Source organism: Panthera uncia, chromosome D4, assembly GCF_023721935.1.
Source record: "Panthera uncia isolate 11264 chromosome D4, Puncia_PCG_1.0, whole genome shotgun sequence".
Lineage (NCBI taxonomy): Eukaryota > Metazoa > Chordata > Mammalia > Carnivora > Felidae > Panthera > Panthera uncia.
The window spans coordinates 73,713,690-73,738,438 of NC_064807.1; the positions used below are offsets into that span (position 1 = coordinate 73,713,690).

General features: G+C 48.2%; 1 protein-coding gene across 1 annotated transcript in view; it reads left to right on the forward strand.

The window, feature by feature from the left end:
- Positions 1-24,749, forward strand: part of PAPPA (pappalysin 1) — a gene marked incomplete at its 5' end in the record, with an annotated part of 244,324 nt that overhangs the window by 17,912 nt on the left and 201,663 nt on the right. Inside the window, one exon of the mRNA XM_049629607.1 lies at positions 14,208-15,270. Coding sequence (XP_049485564.1) covers positions 14,208-15,270 — 1,063 coding nt within the window. The remainder of the gene's footprint in view (positions 1-14,207; positions 15,271-24,749) is intronic.

A 24,749-nucleotide genomic window follows, 5' to 3' on the forward strand; every position in this document is an offset into this window, starting at 1 on the left:
TCTAAATTTCTTAGCCCCACATTCAGCTTCCTCCCTGAATACTGTTGCTTACCATAACTTTTCCTAGTTCCTTGTATCTCGGTTTCTCAAACTCAGCATGGTTGATGTTTTGGAACGGATAATTGTTGGTTGCAGGATATTTAGCATTGTAGAATGTTTAGCCTTGACCCACTAGATGCAGTAGCGACCCCCACCCCCAGTTGTGATGATCAGAAATGTCTACATAAGCATTACTAAATGCCCTGTGGGGGGCAAGATATCTGCTGTTTGAGAACCATTGTCTTACATGGATTTTTTTTTTTTTTATTAAAGAGAACGTGTTCCTAGAACACGTATCCCTACCTCCACACTTTTTCACATTTGGTTTTCTCCTTGACCTTTCAGTGTCCTTGGCCTCCTCCCCATCAGTCTGCTCTGTTCCAGACTCTTTAAGTTCCTCAGCATCTTTTACAGCCAGGGAGGAAATACTGGCCTGTCTGGGTTACTGATCTGCTTTGTTTTATGCTTTTTTGTGTGTAAAAAAAAAAAAAAAAAGCCAAAATGGTTTTGTGACCATCTCCAAACTTTCCATTTAAAATCCCCTAAATATTCCACGGCAGCATTGAGTTAAGAGCTCAATTCATTTCATGCGTTTAGTGATGTTTATTGGGTCAACCATGTATCAGGTCCGAGGCTAAGCACTCAAGAGCACAAAGTCAAGGGAGTTACAAGACCTGCACCTCAAGAACTTATGTAGTAGGCTATCTGAGCAGAAGAGAAGCTTCACGATAACTCTGTACCCTCTCCCAGTTGAGTAGGTGGGAAAACCAACCCCCGGAAGGTAGATAATAATTGGTCAACATCATTCAGAGACCAAACCCAATGCTGAACTAGATTATCCTCCTCCTAGTGGAACAAAACTAAAATTCTGAAGTCCCAGGGATCTCTAACTACCATTTATCATTCTAGAGCCTTAACGAGGCCCTGTGGGTTGAATCATAATTCATGATTTTATGGTATAAAGACAGTAGAAAATTAATATCTGAAAAGTCTTCCAGCCCTCTCTCTTCAAAAGGTTGTTTATACTCCATGCTTTCCTTTTTAAGTCTTCAGTAGGAACAACTCCAGATTGCCCCATGAGCACCGGACAGGGAGTCCTCAGGCACAGACCTGTCTATTTCAGCAATGTGACCCTATTGATAAGACTACGATGAAACCCTAAGTTAATGACCTCCCAAATCCCCACCCATGGACTCTCTTCCTCAAAACCACCAAAGATTCCCTGTTGTCTGTGGAACAGACTTCACATCTCTTGGCGTGACATTCACAGCCCTTGGCACCGTGGTCTCAGGCAGCCCTTGCAATTTCGTCTCCCTCTGCTATGCTGCGCACCCTCAATTCCACCAAAAGCAGAGGTCTTGGGGCGCCTGGGTGGCCCAGTCAGTTGAGCGTCAGACTCTTGATTTTGGCTCAGGTTATGATCTCACATTCATGAGTTTGAGTCCCGCATGGGGCAGAGCCTACTTGGGATTTTCTCTTTCTCCCTCTCTCTCTGTCCCTCCCCTGCTCATGCTCGCTCTCAAAATAAATAAATAAACTTTAAAAAAAAAAAAAGCCAAGGTCTTTCCCCATGTCCAGAGCCCTCTTCCAGTGACAGCACAACACCTAGCCTTGCCTCATGTTTCCCCTTCGGCTGGGAGGTCTTTGCCCAGCCTCCCCCACCCAGTCCCCATTCCTTATGTGGGGCTGTCTCTGTGTCACTCATCCAGGAAAACTTCCCTGAACCTTTTTTTCTCATCCGAATCAAGTACTCCTTCTGCTAAATTCTCTTTGCTTGCACCTCTACTAGAGGTGGATTATATATTATGCTTTATTATACTTTATACTTTATTTGTGGATAATTAAGAACTCCTTGTCCTCGCTCAGTCTGTTTTCTCCCAGCTGGGAAGCATAATTTAGAAGTTAGGAACAGGGACTCTCCAGTCTGATTACCTAGGCTCGAATCCCACCTGTGTGACTTGCCAGCCAGTTACTCAGGCTTGGGCAAGTTATCTGTGCTTCTCTGAGCCTCAGTTTCCTCATCTGTAAAATGGAGATAATAATACTGCCTCCCTGCTTGGATTGTTGTGTCGCCTGCCTGCACTAATCCACCCAACTTCCCACAGCGCCTGGCACACAGTGAGGGCTCGGGGAACATCAGCCATCACCACTCTCCCTACACAGAAGAGTAATTCTGGATGGCACCAGCCGTGCACGGCAGAGTGGGAATCTGCCTGTCTGGCCGCGTCCCTTTCTTATCTCATTTTGCCATCGCTCTCCCTGAAAGGCTCACCCCTGGCTGTGTGGGCCAGGATGAGGTGATGGCAGGCTCACCCGAAAGAGGAGCTTTTGTTTCCAGAGCTCAGCCCACACTGTCTGGGGTGCATTTTTACATAACTTGCCGTGGGTCTGCGTCAGTTACGAAATTTACATCACTTGGCTCACCCACGTGGGAACCTTCTCCATCCCTCTCAGCTCTTTGGGTTAAGCTAGAGGTGCTCAGTGACCCTCCCGGTGCTATTTTGTAGATGAGGATGTCAGGTCCAGACATGGAGCCAAGGCCAACTTATCTATTAGCCACAGCCAGTGTGGTACCCGAAGTGCAAGGTACTTTTAGGGGCCAATAAAAATGGCTTAATATCTTTTAAAATCAGAAGAAAATCATCTATATAATAACATGTATTATGTAATGATGGATCCAGCCTCTTGACTGTATATATCTTTATGCCAATGCAATCATAAAATATAATTATATATATTTATGGAGGAAGGGAAAAGTGCCCAGGGCCCAGGAAAGTCATGATGTGACCCTGAATGAAAAGGAATTTGCCCAAGATCAGTAATAGTACATTAGTGGCAAAGCAGGGCAAAAGTTCACGGCTTATGACTCCCAACTTAGAAATCTTATCCCTGCAGTTTCCACAGACTCCCTAGAAGTTATTACACTACAGTCTTCTCTTTTCAGCAATGAGAAAAGTGGACCAGAGAGGGGTGTGATTGGCCGCATCGCACAGCTTAGTTATGCCAGCACACGGCTAACTTACACTTTCTTTACCAATTCCTTGTTGCATTTTGCATTTTACACATTGCATTGCATTCCCGTTCCTTTTTGCATTTTACACAACCACCAAACCTAGTGACCGTGGATGGAAGCCCCCATTATACAGATGGAGAAATTGAGGGCCAAGAAGTAGAAGAGGCTTACTCAGGTTGCAAAGATGTCACTCCTGCCTGCACATCAGGGCTCTTGTTCCGGTACTCTAAAGATGGCTTGAAACTTCAAAATCTCCTCAAATTGGGTTTCCTCACAAGCCGTGGGCATATTTCTTTCATTTTCTCATTTATTCACTCATCCAACAAATGTTTACTGAGTGCTTATATTCTAGGTATTCTATAGAAGGCTCTAGATGCAGAGTGGTGAACAGACGTAGTCATTTACCCTCTCGGAGGCTCACTTGCCCCATTTGCACAAACAGAATCATACGTTTCTATTTTCCTCCCTTTATAGAGTTCTGGGAAAAGCAAATGAAATAATTAAGACTCTTTTTGTACACTTTAAAACTTCAGGAAAATTTAAGAATGCTTCCTGTATCGTTATAACCAACAGTGTATAATCAATATAAGGAAGCACTAAAAAACATGAAGAAATAAATATTCAACTAATTTTAAAATAATTGTTGCTTGTATTTATTCACAGAAAGGATGAGACATTGGTTAAGCACTTGACTTTGGAGTCAGGGAGCTGGTTTCTAATCTTGTTTATGTTATTACAAGTCAACAGACCTTTGCTAAGTCAAGGAAACTGAGTCTCGGTTTCCTCATGCATAAAATGGGACCAAGAGACCTTATAGTCTAGTTGTAATAATTCAACGAGATGATGCCCATAAAATTCTTGTCCTGTACATGGCACGTCATAAATGGTGGCTCTCTTTATTTCTCAGTAGGTTTGCATGGCTCTGAGTGGCATTAGAACAAATCAGAGTAGTGATCTCAGGGATAACGTAAGGAGGCAGGTATGATGATAATAGGTTATTGCTAACTGCATATTAGTAATTCCTGGTATATCCACATGGCATCAACAGAGGTGCTAGCACTAGGGAAGAGCTGGTCTCTTGTGAGAGGGTACAGGCTGTGTCTGGTCATGTTCTCCACCCCAAATGTCCAGGTAGGACCTGATACAGTAGATGTCTCGTGAAGATGTGTTGGATGAATTGGTGATTGGATGAGTAGATACATTAGGCAGGGCTTGGGGATGTTAACTTGGGGGAATAAAAGAGCCAGGGATAACACAATCAAGAGACTCAGACATCTTCCCGGCTGTCCTGGGATAGAGGGCACAGATCCCTGGAGATCAGGTCCTGGCCATCTGATCCACTGGATGGCAAAAAAAAAGGGAGGTGATTTGGATTCACTGAAGGAGAACACTGAGAAATGCCCAAAGAGGCAGAAGCCTTCTTCACACGGCACGGGGTTCTCTAATTCTGAATTGTGTACAGTCACTTGTCAGGATGCTGCATGGGTGATTCAAGCAGGAAGTTAGGTGTGAAATGGATGATATAATTAACTTTGAAGGAGCCTCCAGCCCTGACTATGCACGATTCCATGAATGATGAAAGCTAAGAGCTTGAAGAATGTGGAGGGCAGGACGGAATGGTCCTTGAGAATTGTCTGGAATGTGGTATCATAGTCTCTGAGGTTTGGTGAGTGAGCGGGAAAAGCTTGTAGATCTTCATCAAAATGACCCAGAGTGCGCTCTCTTCTCCAGGGCGGCTCCAGCATCAGTACCACTTAATCTGTCCGGGTCTGGTTTGGGTAGGGCAACTTCTAAAGGCAAGCAGACCGAAAACGCATGAATCCCCCTCTCTCCCTTCTCCTCCTTCTCCTCCTCCTCTTTTATCTTCTCTGTCATTTTCTTCCTTTCCTCTGCCACTTTCTTTTTCTGAAAGTTTGTCTGCTCCAATTTCATGGACAGTGTGTGAAATAGAGAGCAAGGAGCATGCCTTTCTATTTCGGAGAATAGTGTCGGAAGGGATAACGTTTAACAGCACAGAGGAAGGGAGAAAAACTGGTCACAGTTCTGAGGAAAAGGAACAGACATTTATTCCCTTCAATAAAAAGTGTAGCCTGTGTTATGTGCTATGCAAATGAGTGTTTGCATTCTCTCACTAAATCCTCAAAATGGCACTGTGCGTTAAATACTGCTCTTATCAGTTTACAGTTGAGAAAACTATCAGGTAGGTGAAGGGATTTTGCCCAAGGCTACACAGCTAACAAGTGGCACAGCTGGGATTCCGACAGATAAGACTTCATAGTACACGTGCTTAAGCCATGTACCATGCCAGTGCCCGGGTGCCAAGTTCTGGTATGTTCATGATCTCATTACTTCCCCCTACAACTGCCAGGGGTAGATAGTATCACCCCATTTTACAGATGAGAAGACTGATACTAAAAGACGTACCCTGACTTTCCCAAGTCACATAGCTATCGAATGGTAGGGCCCGCGTTAAATGTATATTTATTGCTCCATAAAGTCCTGACCTTTCCATGTCCACACAGCCTGCTTACATATGAGCAAAGAAGGCAGACTGGAGAGTCAAGAACCAGAGGGAGACACAGGTGCACCGTGAGCCCTCAAGAGCACTTTGCCATCCCAAGCATACCCTGGAGTCTGCATATTAATAAAACTTACGGGTTTCAGGAACCTTCAAGTATACTCTTGTGAACCTTGCCTTACATCTCGATAGCCTTAAATCGTTTACAAGGAAATATGCATACATTTGTCTCCTTTCTTTCTCAAAAGAGGTTTGTGAAGTATACAGGATAAGACTTTTTAATCCCTGGAGTATACATGGGCAAGCTGGGGCTCAGAGAACTGAACTCCTCCAAGGTCAGACAGTGAGTAAATAAGGTAAGCAGACTCATGGAGTGAGAGGGCTCTCAGGTAATGGTTCGCAGCAGGAAAAACAAATGCAGGTGGAGAGCAGACACAGATACTACCGTGGGCACTCTTCCTGCTGTCCCATGCCGTCTTGCAAAGGGCGATCTGGCCCCACGTGTTCCCTCGCGTGGCCAATACATCGGCGCATCTGAGCTAGTTCTGACCCTGTGATTTCCTTCAGAGGGCTCCTCTTGGTACCTTTGCCTCTCTTACACCAGGAGACCTAGATGTCTAGAACTCAGTGTAGTTTGGGATAAGCCTCCAGCCAGGTGTGATTTATTTCAAGCCTCCTCCTTCCTCTGAGCCTACGATCAATCCTCTGAGTCAAGGGGAACCCTGAGGAATGCGATGCTGAGGAGCACTCCCTCAGGTCCCCACCTCGGTGACGTCCCAGCTCTCCTCTGAATGCCTGGTGCTGCTGAGTCCTCCGGGGTCATTTTGGTGGTCTTCCCCCCGACTGAACCAAGTGCAGGGACCATGGGTATACTTAACCCAAATCTGTCTGTTTTAATCACTCTCCTCTGGACAGATAAAAGCTTTCCATAGGATTGCTCTCTCAAGCATTCCTCTGTGGCTTTAATACCAGCCATTAAATCATGGAAGGGAAAACAAAACAAAACAAAAAGGGACCGGCTCCAACCTTTAGCTTTTAACTTTTTTAGCCTCCTGGAAAAAACCCAGATTTTGGACCCAAATTCCCCCTTTCATACCCACATCCTCTTACCTCTGCTTCTGTTCCTCTGGTAGAGGATGGTCCTGAAATTGCCTTCTTTCCCTCGACTTCTTCCTCTGAGACTATACATCTCCCACAGTGGGAACCAAGGCAGGGATGTCTGATGGACCTGGGATCTCAGAGTCACAGGGAGTCTGAGACAGAAGGGGCCCCTGTGGCCATCTGATGTGACCCTCCTACCTCCTAGGGCAGGGTGTGGGGATGCCTAGAGAGGGGGTACTGCTTTCCCAGTGACCCACAGCAGAGCAATGGCAGACCTTGACCACAAGAACCTTGACTGTGGGCCAAGAGTTATTCCCACTGAAGGAAAGCATCTGGCTTTAGAGTTGGCCTAGTTGTGACTCCACCACTCTTTTGCTGGGATCCTTGAGGGGAGATCACGTTGCTTCTCTCTACTTCAGTGTCCTTGTCTGTTAAAGGACTGTCAGGAAAGCCCACTACACGGGATCATGACAAGCAGCGAGTGGGATCTTTTTGCCTAGCAGAAGGCCTGCTACCTAGAGGCTTTCAGCAAAAGTTCCTCATCCTTCTCATTATTTGAAAATGCTGCTCTGTCACCAGCCAAAATGACCCGGGTAGAGTGTCCTTCTCCTTCCATGTCCACTCTACCAATGAGAGAAAAACAAATAAAGAAAAATTTTTTTAACGTTTATTCATTTTAGAGAGACAAAGACAGACAGAGCCTGAGCAGGGGAGGGGCAGAAAGAGAGGGAGACACAGAATTGGAAGCGGGCTCCAGGCTCTGAGCTGTCAGCACAGAGCCCGACGTGGGGCTCAAATCCACAAACTGTGAGATCATGACCTGAGCGGAAGTCAGATGCTTAACTGACTGAGCCACCCAGGAGCCCCTGAGAGAAAAACAAATAATATAAACTTGATATAATTGTCATCGTTTGCTAATTGTCCTCTGTAGACAGTGAGAAAGTCCAGCGTTATCTGAGCTAATGTTGTGTTGACTTAAATCATGCCTGGAAAACATCCTAGGGGGATAAACCCCATAACGACCGCACATCATGGAGGCATAGCTGAGGTCTCAATCATCTGTGGGGGGAGCTGAACTTGCAATTGGGAGTCTTTAATTCCAGCTCCTCCTACCACTTAGTGCTGTGTGACCTTAGGCAGGTGACTTCACCTCTCTGAGTCTCAGGTTTCTCAGCGGTAAACAGCACCTGTTATACAAGGTGGCTGTAAGCATAAGACACTTTGGCACAGAAGCAACTCCCCACGTGCTCAACACGCACGATGACCTTCAATTACGTACACTCGAGCCGAAACATGGAAGCACCCCTTCCCCAAGAGGCACGTTCCCTGTGCGCCGTGACCATACCTCCAGTCTTTGTTTCCTCCTGATACACCTTGCTCTGATCGCCCTGGGAACGGATTACATTGAGGCAATGTATCCTAACCAGAGGAGGATTCTACAATGGGCACGAGGCAGTGGGAGATGGGATAGATTGTAGAGAAATTTTAGCGGGAGAGCTTCGGAAACTTGTAGAATGATGGCGTTCTGGTCTGCTGGGGCTCTCATAACGAAGTATCATGGACCGAGTGGCTTAAACACCAGAAATTTATCTTCTCACAGTTCTGGAGAATTGGTGTCTGAGCACAAAGTGTCTACAGCATTGGTTTCTTTCGAGTCCTCTCTCCTTGGCTTACAGGTGGCTATTGTTTCCCTGTGTCTTCTCATGGTCTTCCCTCTGTGTGTGTGTCTGTGTCCCAGTTTTCTCTTCCTACAAGGACCCCAGTCATACTGGATCAGGGCCCACCCTCAGGATCCTATTTTAGCTTGATCACCTCTGTAGAGACCCAACCTCCGAATAAGGTCACATTGTGAGGTACTGGGAATTAGGATGTCAACATATGAATTTTGAGGGTACACGATTCAGCCAATAACTAACAGAATGGAAGGTGGGAGGCAGCTGAGGATATGACTACAACCTTGAAAAAAAACAACAACACATTTTTGTATAGATCCTGGAGGCTGGAAGAGACCTGGGTCAGAAACCAACAGGTAGGGAAGCCTGCGGTAGAAATCCAGGTGCTGAAGACATGGTCTGGAAGGCATTCTGGACATCTGAACAAGGCTCAGGCACATCTTGGGTCCCCATGAAGTGTGGTGAGCCAAGGAGAACAGATGATGCGTAGTAGTAAAGAACCATTGATCCTCAGTCAGTTGTTTAGACCCAGGCAGAAGAATGACTGGAAAGCAGCCTCTTGGCCTGCAGTTCAAGTCAACTTGCTTATGTTGGCGCTGTGGGACTTAGATCTTTTCGGAGGGGTCCGTGCCTTCAAACAGCCCACTGGGCTCAGTGCAGTGACGTGATTAAGCACCTGGGCCTGGGAATTCTATAGGCCTGGATTTCAGGCTTTGGGAGAGCCTCTTCCCTCCCTGAGCCTGAGCCTCAGCTTCTTCTGGCAAGTGGGCCATGCTGAGAGTTTCATTGTGAAGGTTAAGTGAGAGAATTAATCTAGAGCACACGGGACGTAGCAACTTCTAAATAAAGGAAGGGTCCTATGCTTTTGTAAAGAACACAGCAATAGGGAAATGTCCCTCCTGTTCCATTCTTTTTAGTTTGCGATGACAAACTCTACGGAGCACCTGTAAGATACCAGGGTCGGTACAGAATGTTGGGCACTTTGAAATGAACCAAACAGACCCACAGATGGGAAACACAGACACTGGATGAGTAATTACAGAAGTGGTGAGTTTTCAGACAGGAAGGAATGTGATGGATATATGGGAGGAAGATTTGTCGGTTCCTGGAGTGGAATGGAATGGTCAGACAGAGCTGCCCTGGGACAGTGCCGTTAAAGTGATCCTGAGGGGGTGACCCCGAGGTACAGAGGACTCCTGGTACAGCTCTGGCCAAGATTTTGGGAGACTTCTGCCTTTGGGCTAGCCTCTTTTACATATGCTCTTTGTCTCCAGGGTGAGGCTCAGTGGGTAGGTGAGAAGAAAAAGACACAGTAAAAACAAGTAGGCAGGAAACTTCTGGGGGTGGGGGTGGGGGGTTAGAAGCCCATTTCAAAGCAAGCCTAGCTGCAGGAAGATAAGAGCACATTAGAGAGGCCAGCCGACCAGGGTTTGAGGGACCGGTGATTACTATGAGGGTCAGGGCAAGCCTCTCCCAGGTCTGGGGCTGGACTTCTCCACGTCTGTAAGAGTGCCCTAGACACCTCATGGGCTCTGCACACTTGCAGTGTCTGCTTCTATGCGTTTATAGCCTTGAGGCAGGCTTATGCTAATTAGATGTAGATTGTGTGCAGGATTGCCCCGTAGCCTTCATCTTGTCACATGGGGATGTGTCCCCTGGGATCAACTTCCAGCAGCACACAGATGGGGCCACTTCAGAAACGCCTCTCCCCGTTTCCTTCACTATGTCTCTATCTTCCTGGACAGCTGTGGGGAGGGACAAGGTGAAGGTGGGGAAGGTGCTCGCGTGTCCTTCGTAGAACACTGTTCTGTGTCCCTCTGTGGAGATACACAGAGGGCAGGGAACCTAAGTATGCAAGGATTAGGATTGACACGAGGCATCAGATTCAGATCAACACCTATTTTTGAGCTCCTTCTGCTTACAAGGAACCATTCTAGCAGTGAACAAAAGAGCTCTTAAATTGTAGGTAGGGATCATTTAATCCAAACTTCTCCTTTTTCAGAGAAGGGAAATGAGGCCCGGCAGCATAAGAGGGCGGGATGGTGTGACTTGTCATCTGGCAAGCTGAGCCCGGATCTCTGGTTCCAGATCCCTGGTTCTGGGCTGGTGAGACAGCGGTGTCTCCTTTCCAGCCCCCTGAAATGTGGCTACTGTTGATTAAATTATTTTCATCCAGAAATAAGTCCCCATCACTATTTTACTCCCCCCACCCCCCACCTTGTTGAAGTTCGGTGATTTCCTTTTGCCACTTATACTCCAGGTAAATATTTCCTTCTGAACTTCTGAAGCCACTGCTTCAAGGTTCTCAGTTCCCTCAATGTGTTTCCTCTGGGTTCCACTGAAAAGCCTCTCTTTGCCTTTCCTCTCTGCCTCCTGGGGCCAAGCCTCCTCTTAGTCTCCCCACTCCATGTCCCGGAGTCTGGCCTTTCTCGCTGCTTCTCTCTTCTCTCTCAACTGCACACAGAGGTGGCTTGAGCCTGAGTCCCAAGCCCCCGGAAGGTTCTGAACGGAGGGCACCCTACAGATGTGTAAACATTTTACCTTGCTAACCCAGCTAGCTGCCTTCCAAAGGCAACAGGAAAACCAGGGACTGAGAGCCCCTGGCATAATAAAAAACCTGCAGAGAGAGAGAGAGAGAGAGAGAAAGAGAGAAAGAGAGAGGGAAAAGGGATCCTGTTTCACATGTTAATTTTCTCATTAGAAGAATTTCCTGTTGAAGGGGGAGGGGTTAGCCAGGGGAGCAAGAGAAGGTGAGCTCAGTGGTGGGACCAGGGACACCAGAGTGGTGGCTCCGGGGAACGTGGCTCTCACTGATCCCTGTAGCAAGCGGCAACCCATAGATTGGGGTAACTCACTCCAAATCTGGAGTCAGAGCTTCAGTTTTGGAGAGGTCAGTGCAGATTTTCACATTCAGCAGCCTGACAGCAGCTCGGGAGATGAGATGTCTGATTTCTAAGTCGGGTTTGTCAGTGGGTTTGAGGAGGACTTGGACGTTTTCGAGGCTTCATTCTATCAGCTCCTGATACATCAGCCAAGATGCCTTCGGGGTGCCTTCTCTCTTTGGCCCTTCTGTATTTTATTTCTAGTCGTTTCCCACATGTCATTGACATCGGTCCTAGACCCTCCAGCATCTTCAAGCTGAACTCACACCGGGACAGCTACCGTGTGCCAAGGACGGGGCCTCCACCGTGTCTGTTAAGTAGGACAGCATGCTTAAAGAGGGATGTCGGCAAGAGGATTACAATCTGTAGAAGGGAAGTGATTTTCCCCAGATGTATGGCTAGGAATTTCTTTCATCAGAATTACTTACTCTGCATCCAAAGATCCTGGGTTTTCTACGGTGCTAAGAACACACACTCTCTTCTGATTCTCCCTGTCCGTTAGCCATGGAGACATAAATCGGTGCCTTTGATTCTGCTTGTCCTTTTTCCTTCTCCCAGTCTTTCAGGAATCCTTCTTGTGCTCCATCATGAGACGCTTACTGAGTGCCTGCTGTAGGCAAGGCATGGTGCAGGGTGCTAGGCACGATATACAGATGGTCCAGCCAGAGTCCTCACTCTCCAGAAGCATCCAGTCTAGGGGGACTCCAGAGCCAGAGGACAAGTGTCTAGTTGCCTAAAAGCAAAATGAGTTCAGAGGAGAGAATGAGCATTCCTTACAGGGCTATCACGGAGAGCTTCTAGGAGGAAGTGGTTTCTGTTTTAGCCATTCAGAAACCTGGAAACACAGAAGAGCAGACTTGGGCCAGGTGTGTGAGGGGGACTCCATTCAGTCCCCTCCTTTACCAGGTAGAGAACCAAGACCCAGAGGAGGTATTATTCAGTGCTTCACCCAAGGTTGCCCAGCCGATGAGAGCAGGTTGACTTTGTGAGGAGACCCCCCAGCCATTGCCTGAAGGACTGTTGGACAGGAGTAGGCGGAGGGGTATAGGCAGACTTAGATGCCAGGCCCAAACTGCCATCCACATCAGCTGCTAACAGATCGACGTGAGTTCTGAGGCCCCAGTGCTCACAAAGGAGTAAAGACTGTGTGGGCCTCCTCTGTTGATTTTACTGGAAGCTCTCCATGATCGTTTGATGCATGCCGATGGCAGATGCACCCTCAAAGTTATGGTGACCGCAGAAACTCACCAGCTCAAAGTAGGGACCGTCCTTCTAAATGGGCATCTTTTATTCATTCTCGTCTCCCTCTCTTTCTCCTCCCACCTGGCCTCGTACATCATCCCACACTTCAAATGCATTCTTAATTAGAAAGTCCTCTTCCTCATCCAACAGCCTGTCTGTGCCAAGGACACTGGGTATATTCCAGAAAGGCTGGGGAATAGGGGTTGGTGAGTATAAAGATACTTTTTGATCCAGAGAGAATTTGCTAAGTGACTTCCTGGGGTTCCCAGAGTAAGGCTAGAGGCGTCAGCCTTGGGACTTTCCCAAACACCCAGCTTGTGGTACCCCCAGGAGGTTGGTGTGTCCCAGATCCCTGGTGGCATTGATGGGGGAGAGAGAGGTGTCTGTAGAGTTCGCGCACAGGGTAGTGAATCCCAGGGTCTGGGATCCTCTTACCAGTCAGTTGACCTTAAACCCATCCATTTCCATATCTGCCTCTGTCAACGTCACTACTTTAAAAGTGTTACGTGGATGAAATGAATTAACACACGTGTAGACCTTAGTACAATGCTTGACCTGCTGTAGAGGCTTGGAAGATTTTACTTAATGAAGGAGTCCCCAACATCTTTTTATGTTAAGAGAGTGCTTTTCATTTCGTTCTTTTATAAATATTAGCATTAGTGTCAGAGAAAAGCAAGCTGAATTGGGTCTCAGGGAATTTGTCAGTGACTCTGTAACCTGACAAATGTCTTTCATTTTCTGGGCCTGAAGTCCCTCACCTGTTGAGTGAAGAAGTTGGAATTGTGATCTTTAAAAACCTTTCTAGCTCAGGAGCGCCTGGGTGGCTCAGTTGGTTAGGCGTCCGGCTCTGGGTTTTGGCTCAGGTCATGATCTCGAGGTTCATGAGTTTGAGCCCTGCATCAGGGTCTGTGCTGAAGGTGCAGAGACTGGTTGGGATTCTGTCCCTCCCTCTCGCTCCGCACCTCCCATTTGCTCTCTCTCCTGGTCAAAATAGACAAATAAACTTTTAAAAAAATGTTTTTTAAAGCTTTCTTGCTCAGATATTAAGCATGCCTGCCTTTCTTTGGGGATGAGTTTCAGGGCTAACCAGGACTCCTATTAGGAGCTAAAAGCGTTAGCTTTGCAGCCCTTGACCCTTGATTCTCTGTGCCAACTTTCCTGATGGCTCACCACCGCTGGCCTTTTGATGACTGCTAATCGTTAACGTGCACGCAAAGTTACGGAGACCTTAGTAGGGGCCATCCTTCTAAATGAGCAACTTCTGTGCATTATCACCACCGCTGACTCCCCTCTCGCCTCCTGTATCATCCCACACTGAAAATGCCATCTTAATCACAAAGTCCCCTTACCCGTACAACAGTCTTGCAAAATCGAAGGTGTTCAGATTTCCATTATTATGATTGTTGGTATTTTGTTTAGCTCAACTCCCCATTCTACAACAGAAACCTTTCTTGTAAGTTCCATACTCAAAACCAATACAAGTGAAACTGTTTGGGCTACAGGTTGTGGTGAGCAACCCCCAAAGCCAGCTCACCTGTCCTCTCCGTCCCTCTGGCCCTCAGTGTGCCCGAAGGGTGGTCCCAGAGCCTCCATTAGTAGCTGCTGGCTCTCGCAGAGCACAGTTTGAAAACCGCTGGTCTAGGACATCCTGATATAAGTTTTATCAGGGAGAAATAACTCACCGCCCCCCTCCCCTTCCATCCTTTATTTATTCGTCTTTCTCTCTTCGGGCCACATAGGGCTATATGACAAATGTTCATATACCTCGCGTGACCGAGGATGGGTCGTGGGAATTCACACCGTCAGTGACCAAGGCAACAGAGACCCACGCTACTTTTTCTCCCTGAAGACAGACCGGGCCCGGCAGGGGACCACCATACATGCGTACCGCAGCTACCTCCCAGGCCAGTGGGTGCACCTAGCTGCCACCTACGACGGGCGGCTGATGAAGCTCTACGTGAATGGCGCCCAGGTGGCAACCTCCGGGGAGCAGGTGGGCGGCATATTCAGCCCGTTGACCCAGAAGTGTAAAGTGCTCATGCTGGGAGGCAGCGCTCTGAATCACAACTACCGGGGCTATATCGAGCGCTTCAGTCTGTGGAAGGTGGCCAGGACTCAGCGGGAGATACTGTCGGATATGGAAACCCGTGGCCTCCACACGCCTCTACCTCAGCTCCTCCTCCAGGAGAACTGGGACAACGTGAAGCGCGCCTGGTCCCCCATGAAGGATGGCAACATCCCCCAAGTGGAACACAGCGGTGCCCACGGCTTCCTGCTGGACACGAGTCTGGAGCCTCCGTTGTGCGGGCAGACGTTGTGTGACCACACAGAGGTCATCGCCAGCTACAACCGGCTCCCGCGATTCCGCCGGCCCAAGGTGGTGCGCTACCGCGTGGTCAACCTCTACGACGACAGCCGCGAGAACCCCACGGTGAGCCGCCAGCAGATTGACTTCCAGCACCGGCAGCTGGCCGAGGCCTTCAAGCATTACAACATCTCCTGGGAGCTGGAGGTGCTGGAGGTGAGCAACTCCTCCCTGCGCCACCGCCTCGTGCTGGCCAACTGTGACATCAGCAAGATCGGGGACGAGAACTGCGACCCCGAGTGCAACCACACGCTGACTGGCCACGACGGCGGGGACTGCCGCCACCTACGCCACCCCGCCTTCGTGAAGAAGCAGCACAACAGGGTGTGCGACATGGACTGCAACTATGAACGGTTCAACTTTGACGGCGGAGAGTGTTGTGACCCCGAGATCACCGACGTCACCAAGACTTGCTTCGACCCCGACTCTCCGCACAGGTAAGGCCTGCGGGGCAGGCGATGCCCGGCTGCCAGCCGACTTGTCCCCCGTTGTGTAGGCGAGGCACCTGAGGCCCCTAGGGTGTGTGGAATTTTCCAGTTCACACAGCGGTTTCATGACCGAGGCCAGCCCCTCACTCAGTTCTCAAGGGAGTGCTATGCAAGGATGGCCCATCACGACGGTATTCGCTGAGCCCCCACCACGGGCTAAGAAGGAGGGCTCAACCCGGTCTTCTCAAAGGGCACAGAGTCTAAACTGGGTGATGTGGGGCCGAGTGCCAGTAGCTGCCATCATGTACGTGGCACCGTGGAGTGCAGCGCGTTAGCCACGTGCGGTCGCCAGCCACACGCGACTGTTGACGCTGAAATTAGCCGAGACTAAGTAAAGTTAAAATCTGTCCTGAGTCCCGTTAGCCACCTTTCAAGTACTCAGCAGCCTCGTGGGCTGGTAGCTACCGTGCTGGACAGACCAGTATGGAACACCCTTCCCAGCAGAACATTCATCCCGTCGCACCGAGCTGGCAAAGCGGGGATCAGCTTGGTTGGACGGCCTGGGTTCAGGTCTCGGCGATACCGTTTCCTCACTTTGTGACCCCTTAGATGCTACATCTTCCTTTGTGAAGTGGGAATAAGAACAGCACCTGCTTTGTCCAGCTGCTCTGAGGGTTGAGAGGGGGCTCTCAAAGCGTCGTCCCTCTCACGGTGTCTCTCCCATTAGCTCTCGGTAAGCGTATTTGTCATGACTTGTGTAACGGAAGATGGTGCGTGCTGTGCTTAGGGAGTGCCAAGCGAGATCAAAGAGGAAGAAAAAAAACTGACTTTCAGCTTGAATATCTCTGGGAGAGCTTAGGTACAGTTTGGACAACCGAGGAGGTTGGGTTGGGGGAGAAAGGAGGGCGCGGGGCAGACGGACTTCATCTCCTGCTGAGAAGAGGGCGGGAACGGGAAGCTTGTGTCTGAGGCCTCACTCAGCGTCCACTGGCACTAGCAACCCTGGCCAGCAACCCCAAAGAAAACCCCGAAGGGGAACCCGTGGGTGATCTGTATTCAGTAGGGGACCCGGAGGAACTAGTTCCAAGCCAGAGAGACTGTCACCCTCCACTTTCCTGATTGCCCAGATCCACGCTGAACTTTTCCATTCTGTCCAGCACACAGGACCCTGGACTTGCTGAGAGCTCGAGCACATTTGCCGACCTCTGCAGGCTTTCTGCTGACTCTTCTCTTTAGGTCTCTCTCAAAAGAGCGAGGGCCTCCCGTGCACAGACAAAATACCTACGTGCAAAGGAATGACGATACTGGCAGGAGAATGTCGTGCCTGGCAGCAGGCCATAAAGCACGTCAGCTCAGCCTGCTGGCACCAGGCAGGCCCTCGACTCTCACCTCGGTCCACAGACATGAGCGGCCCAGGTGGGAAGAAGCCTTGATGTGTGGCCGGTTCCTTCCTGGTCACAATGTGTTCTCATCTCTGCTCTCATTTGGGCTTTGACAGAATTTGACAAAGAAGGCAAGACAGGGGTTAGTATCTGCATTTGACTCATAGGGAGATAGAGGACCTTAGTGGGTGAAATGACTCAGCCAAGGTCATGGGTCAGGAGAGTCATTCAGCTAAGGCACAAATGCAAGTCTCTGAGATTAAGGCAGTGTGTGCCCTACTGAGCTGGATGCCCAGGCAGAGTGAGCATGGAGGAGGGTGAAGGGCCACGAATAGCTGGAAGTTATTCACCCAATTTTTCTTTCTCTCTTTCTTTGTTTCTTTCTGTCTTTCATTCATTCAAACCCCGTTTCTTCAGCAGGTGCCAGGAAGGTGGGTACTCTTAGCCCTGTTTTGCTGAAGGAAACCCAGGATTCAGAATGACATAGGGGTTTAGCCAAGGTTACTCAGCAAATAAATGGAGAGCTTAGATTCCAATCCAGATCTAATGACTCTAACGCTCCCACTGAAGGAGGATATTTTTAAGCCTAAGGAACAGTAAGAGGCAGAGTTGAAGGGCAGGGGTGACAGACAGGGTAGCTTCACTAAAGCCTTGGGAAAAAACTGCTGAGTTGATTGGGTCAGGACCGAGGGCAGCTGGCCTTTGTGGCGGGTGAGCTGTCCTGGTACGGAGGGGCCGCAGGGCCCCAGGTCCCAGATACTTCACAATCAGCAGACAGAGCTGGCAGCCTCCAACGGCCTCCTCTTTTCTAAGTCACGGGACTGCCTGCCCAGAATGTCTGTGAGCAGCCGTGTGCCAACTCTGTTACCACTCACGCCATGGCCCGTTTGTTTGCTGGCTGGGAAGGTCATGTGCCCTGGGTGGGGCCCACCAGGCAATGTGTCCTCTTCTGACGGGCCGGGATAGGAGGCGGGGGTACACAGCATTCTGGCTGTATCAGCTCTCCTGTGTGCAGAGAGAAACCTGTGGAGGTTTGCAGAGAAATACTTGCTTTGTCAAATATTTAAAAAAAAGGGAGGGAGGGAAGGAGGGAGGAAGAAAGAATGAGGAAAGGAAGGAAGGCAGGAGGAAAGGAAGGAGGGAAGGAAGGAAGGCAGTGCAATATAAGGCAGGGAAGGAAGGAAGGACGCCTGCAATATAAGCAGTGAACATTTAATATTATCTAGGTGATTTCTAATAAAGAGCTGAACTTCATTCTCTCTCTCTCTCTCTCTCCTCTCTTTCTTTCGTAATGAGTAAACGCAATAAAACTATTTAATACTTATCAATCTATGGTAAAGGACCACCTTTTTTCTCCTATATGTTGCAAGCTGATCCCTTTGATATGTGCAGGAAAAAAATGAATCAATGTAAAATGAAACCACAGGAATGTCATTGTCAGAATTCTTGAAAAGTTTCTAAATGCGTACTCTCCATTTCTGTCCCCAGTGCACCGTAGACTGGTAAGCAGTACCTACTTTGAGTAGCACTGATTAAAATCCACCATTCTGACAATTTAATGTAACAATTCCCTTGAGTAAAATAAGATCTCCCCCAGTAATGCAGCTGGGCAGATCAGTGTACTCTAGGAAAGAGTACCGTTTCTTTTAACACATTTAGGTGCCCTTATGTCATAGTCCTTGGACCCCTTAGTCCGTGTTCTCAGGGATTCACGTGCTGTGGGGGAGCAACTAATCCTAGCAGAGGGCTGCACAAGATACCAGAATTGTGCCCAATGCCAGACCTAGAAACATCCTCACAGATCATTGGTCCGCATCCCTTATCCTCCCATGGAGGGAAACTGAGTCAGAGCTCACCCTATCCATTAGTGGTCAAGCTAGGGTTAAGGTTGCTCTAGATTTCTGACTCCTGGTCATCTGCCATGGCACAGCCACCCAGCGTGGCCTTGACATCTTCGCAGCCACAGATACCTGCCCCCTCACATTGTATCCTCACTCTCTTCTCAAATATCACCCAAAGAGCTTGGGATTATGAAGTGCTTGAATGAGTGAGTTTAGAAGAGAATTAGATAATGGCCTTGGGGTTCCGTGGGCCCCTGTAGAACTATTAGAGCTACATTGGCAGCTAGTGTTCTTTATTAAGAGGCCATAATAAAAGCAGTCAATTGAAGATGTGCACAGAGAGAGGGACTGGACAGTGAGTGGCCAGGATACAACTTCAAATGGTAATATCATAACCATTTGAAGATGGTTGGCCTGGATGAGACAATTCTCACAGGGCCATGACTATAGGGCCATGTGGCATGCGCCTCATGTCCTGTGGGAGGCCTGTCCTGTGGGAAAGGGCGCAGAATTGCCCTGTATGGTTTCTAAGCCCTGGCCAGGACCGGAGCGGAGGGCAGCTTGGAGCTGAGTAACAGATGATGTCCTCCCCCCTCAGAATGGTCCTCCCAGGGGAGCGCCCTGTCACCTGAGGCACACACAGTGAGGATCATGGCAGTGCTATAGAAAGTAACCTTGTTGGTCTTGAGGTGGAGTATGGCACAGCCTGACTTTTTGCTGATATCTTTCTCCAAATCGTGTTATGGAACCACGTGGTTGGAGACATTTATCGGCTATATGCACCTCTGTCAGGCTCTCTGCTGTTCACTGGGAATGCTTCAGTGAGTGGGGCACGTTCCTCCCCATTGAGGGGCTTCCACTTTGCTGGGGGGTCACATTCAAACATAAGAAATTCTGATCCATGACAACAACACACAGTGGGACAGGAGTACTGCAAGGCAGAGATCTGCTCTGACTAGGGAAGCAAGGCGGGGTGGCTGGTGGAGGCATGATTTGGGGGGCATCTGGGGCCGGGCAGCACGTTCAGAGGTAGAGATGCAGCCTGCATAGGTCAGGTCCTGGCAGGAAACAGGTGACACATTCAGACAGAACAATTAAGGAGAGTTGAAGGAGGGGGTAATTTGAAGGAGAGGCTATTTATAACAGGGTAGGCAGGGTTTAGGACAATCTCCAAGGCCAGAGTCAGCAACAGAGCAGGGAGCCATTTCTATCCTTGGCCTGGAGGGGCAAGAAGAGAGAGTAGTTTTGGAACATAAGAGAGGGGATGTGTGTGGAAGACTCCTGGGCAGCCGCAGTGACTCTCCATAAAGAGGGGTAGCCAGCCTACTGTGGCCCCCAGGCCAGAAGGGAGCCAGGAGAGTAACTTCTCCATTGACATTCTCTTCTGCCTTCTAGTCTTCTGCTAGTGCTTCCCACTAGGGACTGAAACTAGAAGTCACAGAGCAAAGGAACCCATAGAGGCACCCCAAAGAAGCCAACCTCCAAGGGCACAGAGCAGGGAGGAGAGGGATGGGCAGTGGATGTGGATGAGCAAACAGCATTCCCAGAACACAGAGAAAGCCCATGCAGAGGGGACAAGACAAGCAAGAGGACAGGATGGGAGGAAGGGCTTGGAGAATAAGGAGTCATCGGTATAACTGGGACCCAGATCATAAGCAGAATAGGATCTGCTTTATCTCATGACAAACTCTAATATCAGGCTAAATCCTTCCTTCCTGCCTCTCTCCCTTTCTTCATCCCCTCCCCTCCCCTCCCCCCCACACCTCTCTCCTCCCCTCCCTACCCTTTCCCTCTCCTCTCTACCCCTCTCCCCCTTCCCTTCCCTTCCCTTCCTTTCCTTCCCTCCCTCAATTTTTTTCTTCTTTTCCTCTCCCAGTAAATATTTGTTGAATGCTCCCTCTGTGCCAGCCCAGTCCCTGCCTTTGGACCTCACCATCTAGTGGAAAAGACAGACAAGAAAGCATGCCATTGTAATCATGGGTGTGAACGAAGGATCCCCAGTGTCAGCCAGGAGGAGCAGTCTGTGTGAGCAGTAAAAATTTTTCTATTAGACCAACCATTTAGAAAAAGACATTCCATTGAACTTGGCCATTCTCTACAGTAGTGGAGACGAGCCAGGGAGGCAGAACTTCATCTGCAGCCATTAGAGATGTCTCCTAACAAGTTAGAATGCACTTCACATGCCTTCTTATAGCTAAACTGGAAAACCTGGATACTAAGGGAAACCCCTAGTGTCAGGAATGCCAGGGGCAATTGACACTTTGGGCTGCATGCACCCCACCGGGAGAGTATATTGCCACAAGCCTGCTGAGTTTCTATTTGGACCCTGTAAATTGCAAGCTATATAGCACAGTTAGGTGAACTTGACCTTTGTCTGTGAATATCGATTCATATGCAATAGGACAAATAGAAAAAGACTTCCCTTGCACACTGTTGGCTCATAGGGAAACATTTTCGTTGCCTCCCCCTTATTGTTATTTTTAATGGAACAAGGGCATTCCCCTGGGGCCATGTTATTTTTTTTGGATATGAGCTGACATTGCTAGAAATCTTTGGAATGGACTGTAGTAAGCCTTGAGGCAGGCTCTTCAACCCCTCTGCTGGCACTGTAGTTCTCACTGTCTTCCCCCACCCCTTGTCAGAGACCATTAAATGATTTGCCCTCATATGTTGGGGTCTCTTACCTCTTTTCTGGGATGATCTCATGGAACATACACTTCCTTCTCCCAGGTTCTCCCCAAATCTGGAAAAGTTGCATGAAATCAGAGATTCTCTGAGCTAAAAGGAGCACTGGCAAGGTTCAGCCCTCTCTTGCTATAGATGAGGAGGCCAAGCTCCCAAGTGGGGCCAGCACTGACCCAGGCCTCCCAGTGAAAGTGAGGCCAACCTGAGAGCAAGATCCAGGGTCTCATCTCTTTATCCCAGGGCATTTCCACCCTCCTACATTACCATGGTATCTTAGAAGCTGGGGATTCAAAACTTGGAAAAGTTCTCTTTAGCATGGTCATGTTCATACCCGTCATCCGTATTTTGCTAAGATACTTTAATATCGAGGGCACTGCAGTAATGCCCTAGAGATCCAATGTGTAATCTGTGTCCTGAAGGTGCTTATATTCTGTGGTTTTATGACATTTTGTTACAGTCATTCAAGAGATGGCAAGAAGGTGGATGATTAACTTACCAGCGAACCACACAGACGATAAGGCTTGCATGAACTCTGAGAAAAGGCAGGATCCCTGTGGTTTGGAGAAGTTAGAAAAGGCTTTCTGGTAGAGGAGGTCTACAAACAGACCTTCAGAATTAACAGACTTTGTAATGACAGAAAAGAACAAAGAGATTGAGGTGGGAAGGTGATGGGAAGGTTGAAGGAAGAGGTGACTCTACTTGGAATTTCATGCAGTTCAATGTCATGATTTGTTCTTCTGGCCCTAGAGCTCTAAGAATCAGACTAATGTAGAATGAAAATAGCGTTCCGGGGAAATAGATTCTAGCCCTGGCCCAGCAGTGTCTTAGCTATGCAATCTTGGGCAAGTCTCATAATCTCCTTGAGCCTCTGTTTCCACATCTATGGAAAGGGAATGATAATAATATCTGACCGCCTGGATCATGTGATTGCCTTGAGGGTCACATAAAATAATATCCAAGCAAGAGTTCTGGGAAGAGTTAACCAGCACGCAGATGAAAGAGGGCTTTGTTATTTGTTCAGTAACTTTGTTCATTCTTTTCCAGTAATCGTGTAAGAGAAATTGCTTGGAATTTTATAATCAGAATATCAGCGTTTATTTAATGTGACTAATATTCATTAAAGCAATAACAGGAGTCAGGCCTGGTATGGTGGAAAAGTGATATGTGTTGGAGACTGACCAGGGTTTGTATCCTGGTTCCACTCTTCATTAACTGTCTGACCTTGGCTCGTTTCTCAATAAGAGTTGCTGGTTTCTCATCTGTGAAAATTGGGTGAGAATAGCACTCCAACAGTGCGTCAAGAAACTTACATGGAGTCATCTATATGAAATGCCTGGTAGATTGTGTGGCACACAGTAGGTGCAAAAAATTCCCTCCCTTCTCATGTGCACACACAGACTCCTCTTCGCATTGTTTGATGGAGACTGACTTTCCACAGGCTCATAAAAAAAGGCCTGGATGAAACTGCCGGACACACATTGAGGGCATTTACACAGATTACTTTCATTCTTAAAATACTAATTTTTTTTTTTTTTTTTTGAGGACTGGCCACAGAATTGGTATTTTTAAATAAAGACCATGTAACATACCAAACTTCTTGAGCTTGCACACTAATTTATTTTTGAAACAACCCAAATGTCTCACCATGTTAGAGGATATGTTTCCACATGGAATGACCCCAGGCATTGTTGGGATTGGTTACAATGGGTGATGTACCCCTTTGATTGAAGTTCCAAGAGTTTTTGACCATCTCCAGCCCACATGCCTGCTTGGGTGTAGATGCAGGAACATGCACACACATTCAGGCCACATGGACACATATGGTCCCATTCTCTCAGCTTTGGTCCAAGTTCCCTTCATGCTTTTCATCTAAGCAAAGTCTGCCTTTACTCACGTCCCATCTGTGACTCTGTGCACAGGTGAATTTGGTCTTTGAGAGCAGGAGAGAGGGACAAATGGAGTGAAGAGAACTGCTTGTGACCCCTCCACAGGATGTTAAGAAGGAACTCAGGGGGCACCTGGGTGGCTCAGTTGGTTAAGAATCTGACTCTTGATTTTGGCTCAGGGCATGATCTCATGGTTAGTGTGTTTGAGCCCCATGTTAGGCTCTTTGCTGACAGAGCAGAGCCTGCTTGGAATTCTTTCTCTCTCCCTCTGTCTCTTCCCCTCCCCATGTTCTATCTCTCTCTCAAAATAAATAAAGTAAACATTAAAAAAATTTTTAAAAAGAAGAAGAAGGGGCTCAAAACAGGGACCAGTGAGTAGCTGTGTGGGGTCAGTATAGCCTCGCAAATAAATAAGAAGATGAGTTTTGGAGACTGAGCATACTTGAAATCAAGCCACTTAACGTCTCTGTGACCTTGATCAAGTCCCTAGCTTTTATCAAAGCCTCAGATACCTCCTCTGTAAAGTCGGTGATGAAAGTAAAGTACCACAGTCTATGGCATTGAGTGGTTTGGAGGATTCAGTGACATGATATAGGGGTCAACCCTTACAACAGCACCCGCCACTTACTGAGCACTCAAAATAACAGTGGTGGTTGTTTGGGGGATTTTCCGTCTCTGGAAAATCTTCTGACCTTCCTACACACATACTCCCTAATTCCCAGCCCCCTCTGGATCCTGAGTCTTTCCTTTGGGCTGGAGTGGGGGTCCAACACAAACTAATCCCACTCTTCTACCAAAGGCCCTTTTACTTTGGCTCCTGTAGGTTCCATATTTAATAGATTTTCTTTACTCCAAAAACCCTGCACATATTAAATGATAACGTATTCCTTGTCCCAGGCAGCACACCACAGTAAGTTTAGGCATCTCCAGTGTAAAGCAGAGGCACATCTGGGATTCCAGGATGGGACTCGCTGTGTGGTTCTCGCACATGCTAGGGAAGGAGCTGGAAGTCAAGAGGGCTCCCCTAAGGTGCTCAGGACCTCACCGAGCCACATAAGAGGCAGCACTAGGTGTCGGCTGGCCCCCTACTCTTACCACAGCAGGACCTCTGTGAAGTTTACAGGTGAAAGTTGGAGATGCTTCTGTGTCACCCCTTTTTCTAGATGTGTATTTCCATTTCCAGCTCCCTGGACAGACAGCAGTGCTTGATAACCTCTCGAGGGCCCCAGTGGGAGGCAGCTGGGGTTTTTCCACCCTGGGTGTCCATCCACTGGTGACACTGACCACTCATGACAGCCTCTGCTTGGCCAGACGTCCTTCCACGGGGGGAAACAAAGTGGTGGGGGTGTGAGAGAGGGTGGAATGGACAGACACCAGGACATTTTGCTTTAGTGAAACACATTTCCTTAATTGACCACAGCTCGGCTTGTACCTGCAAGCTGACAGCTGGCTGATTTTCCACCTTCCCGAAAGAGGACTTCCACACCCCCACTCTTGCTTTCTGGAAACACAAAACTAGTGTGTGTACAGCCGTGCCTTTTGCTCACAGTTTGTTTACCCAAGTCCAACAGGCTCCCGTTTTCCTGTTTTGTTTTGTTTTGTTTTAAGAGGCATGTTTTCTTGTCTCCTTTCCTCTGTGCCTGCCTTTCTTTCTTTCTTTCTTTCTTTCTTTCTTTCTTTCTTTCTTTCTTTCT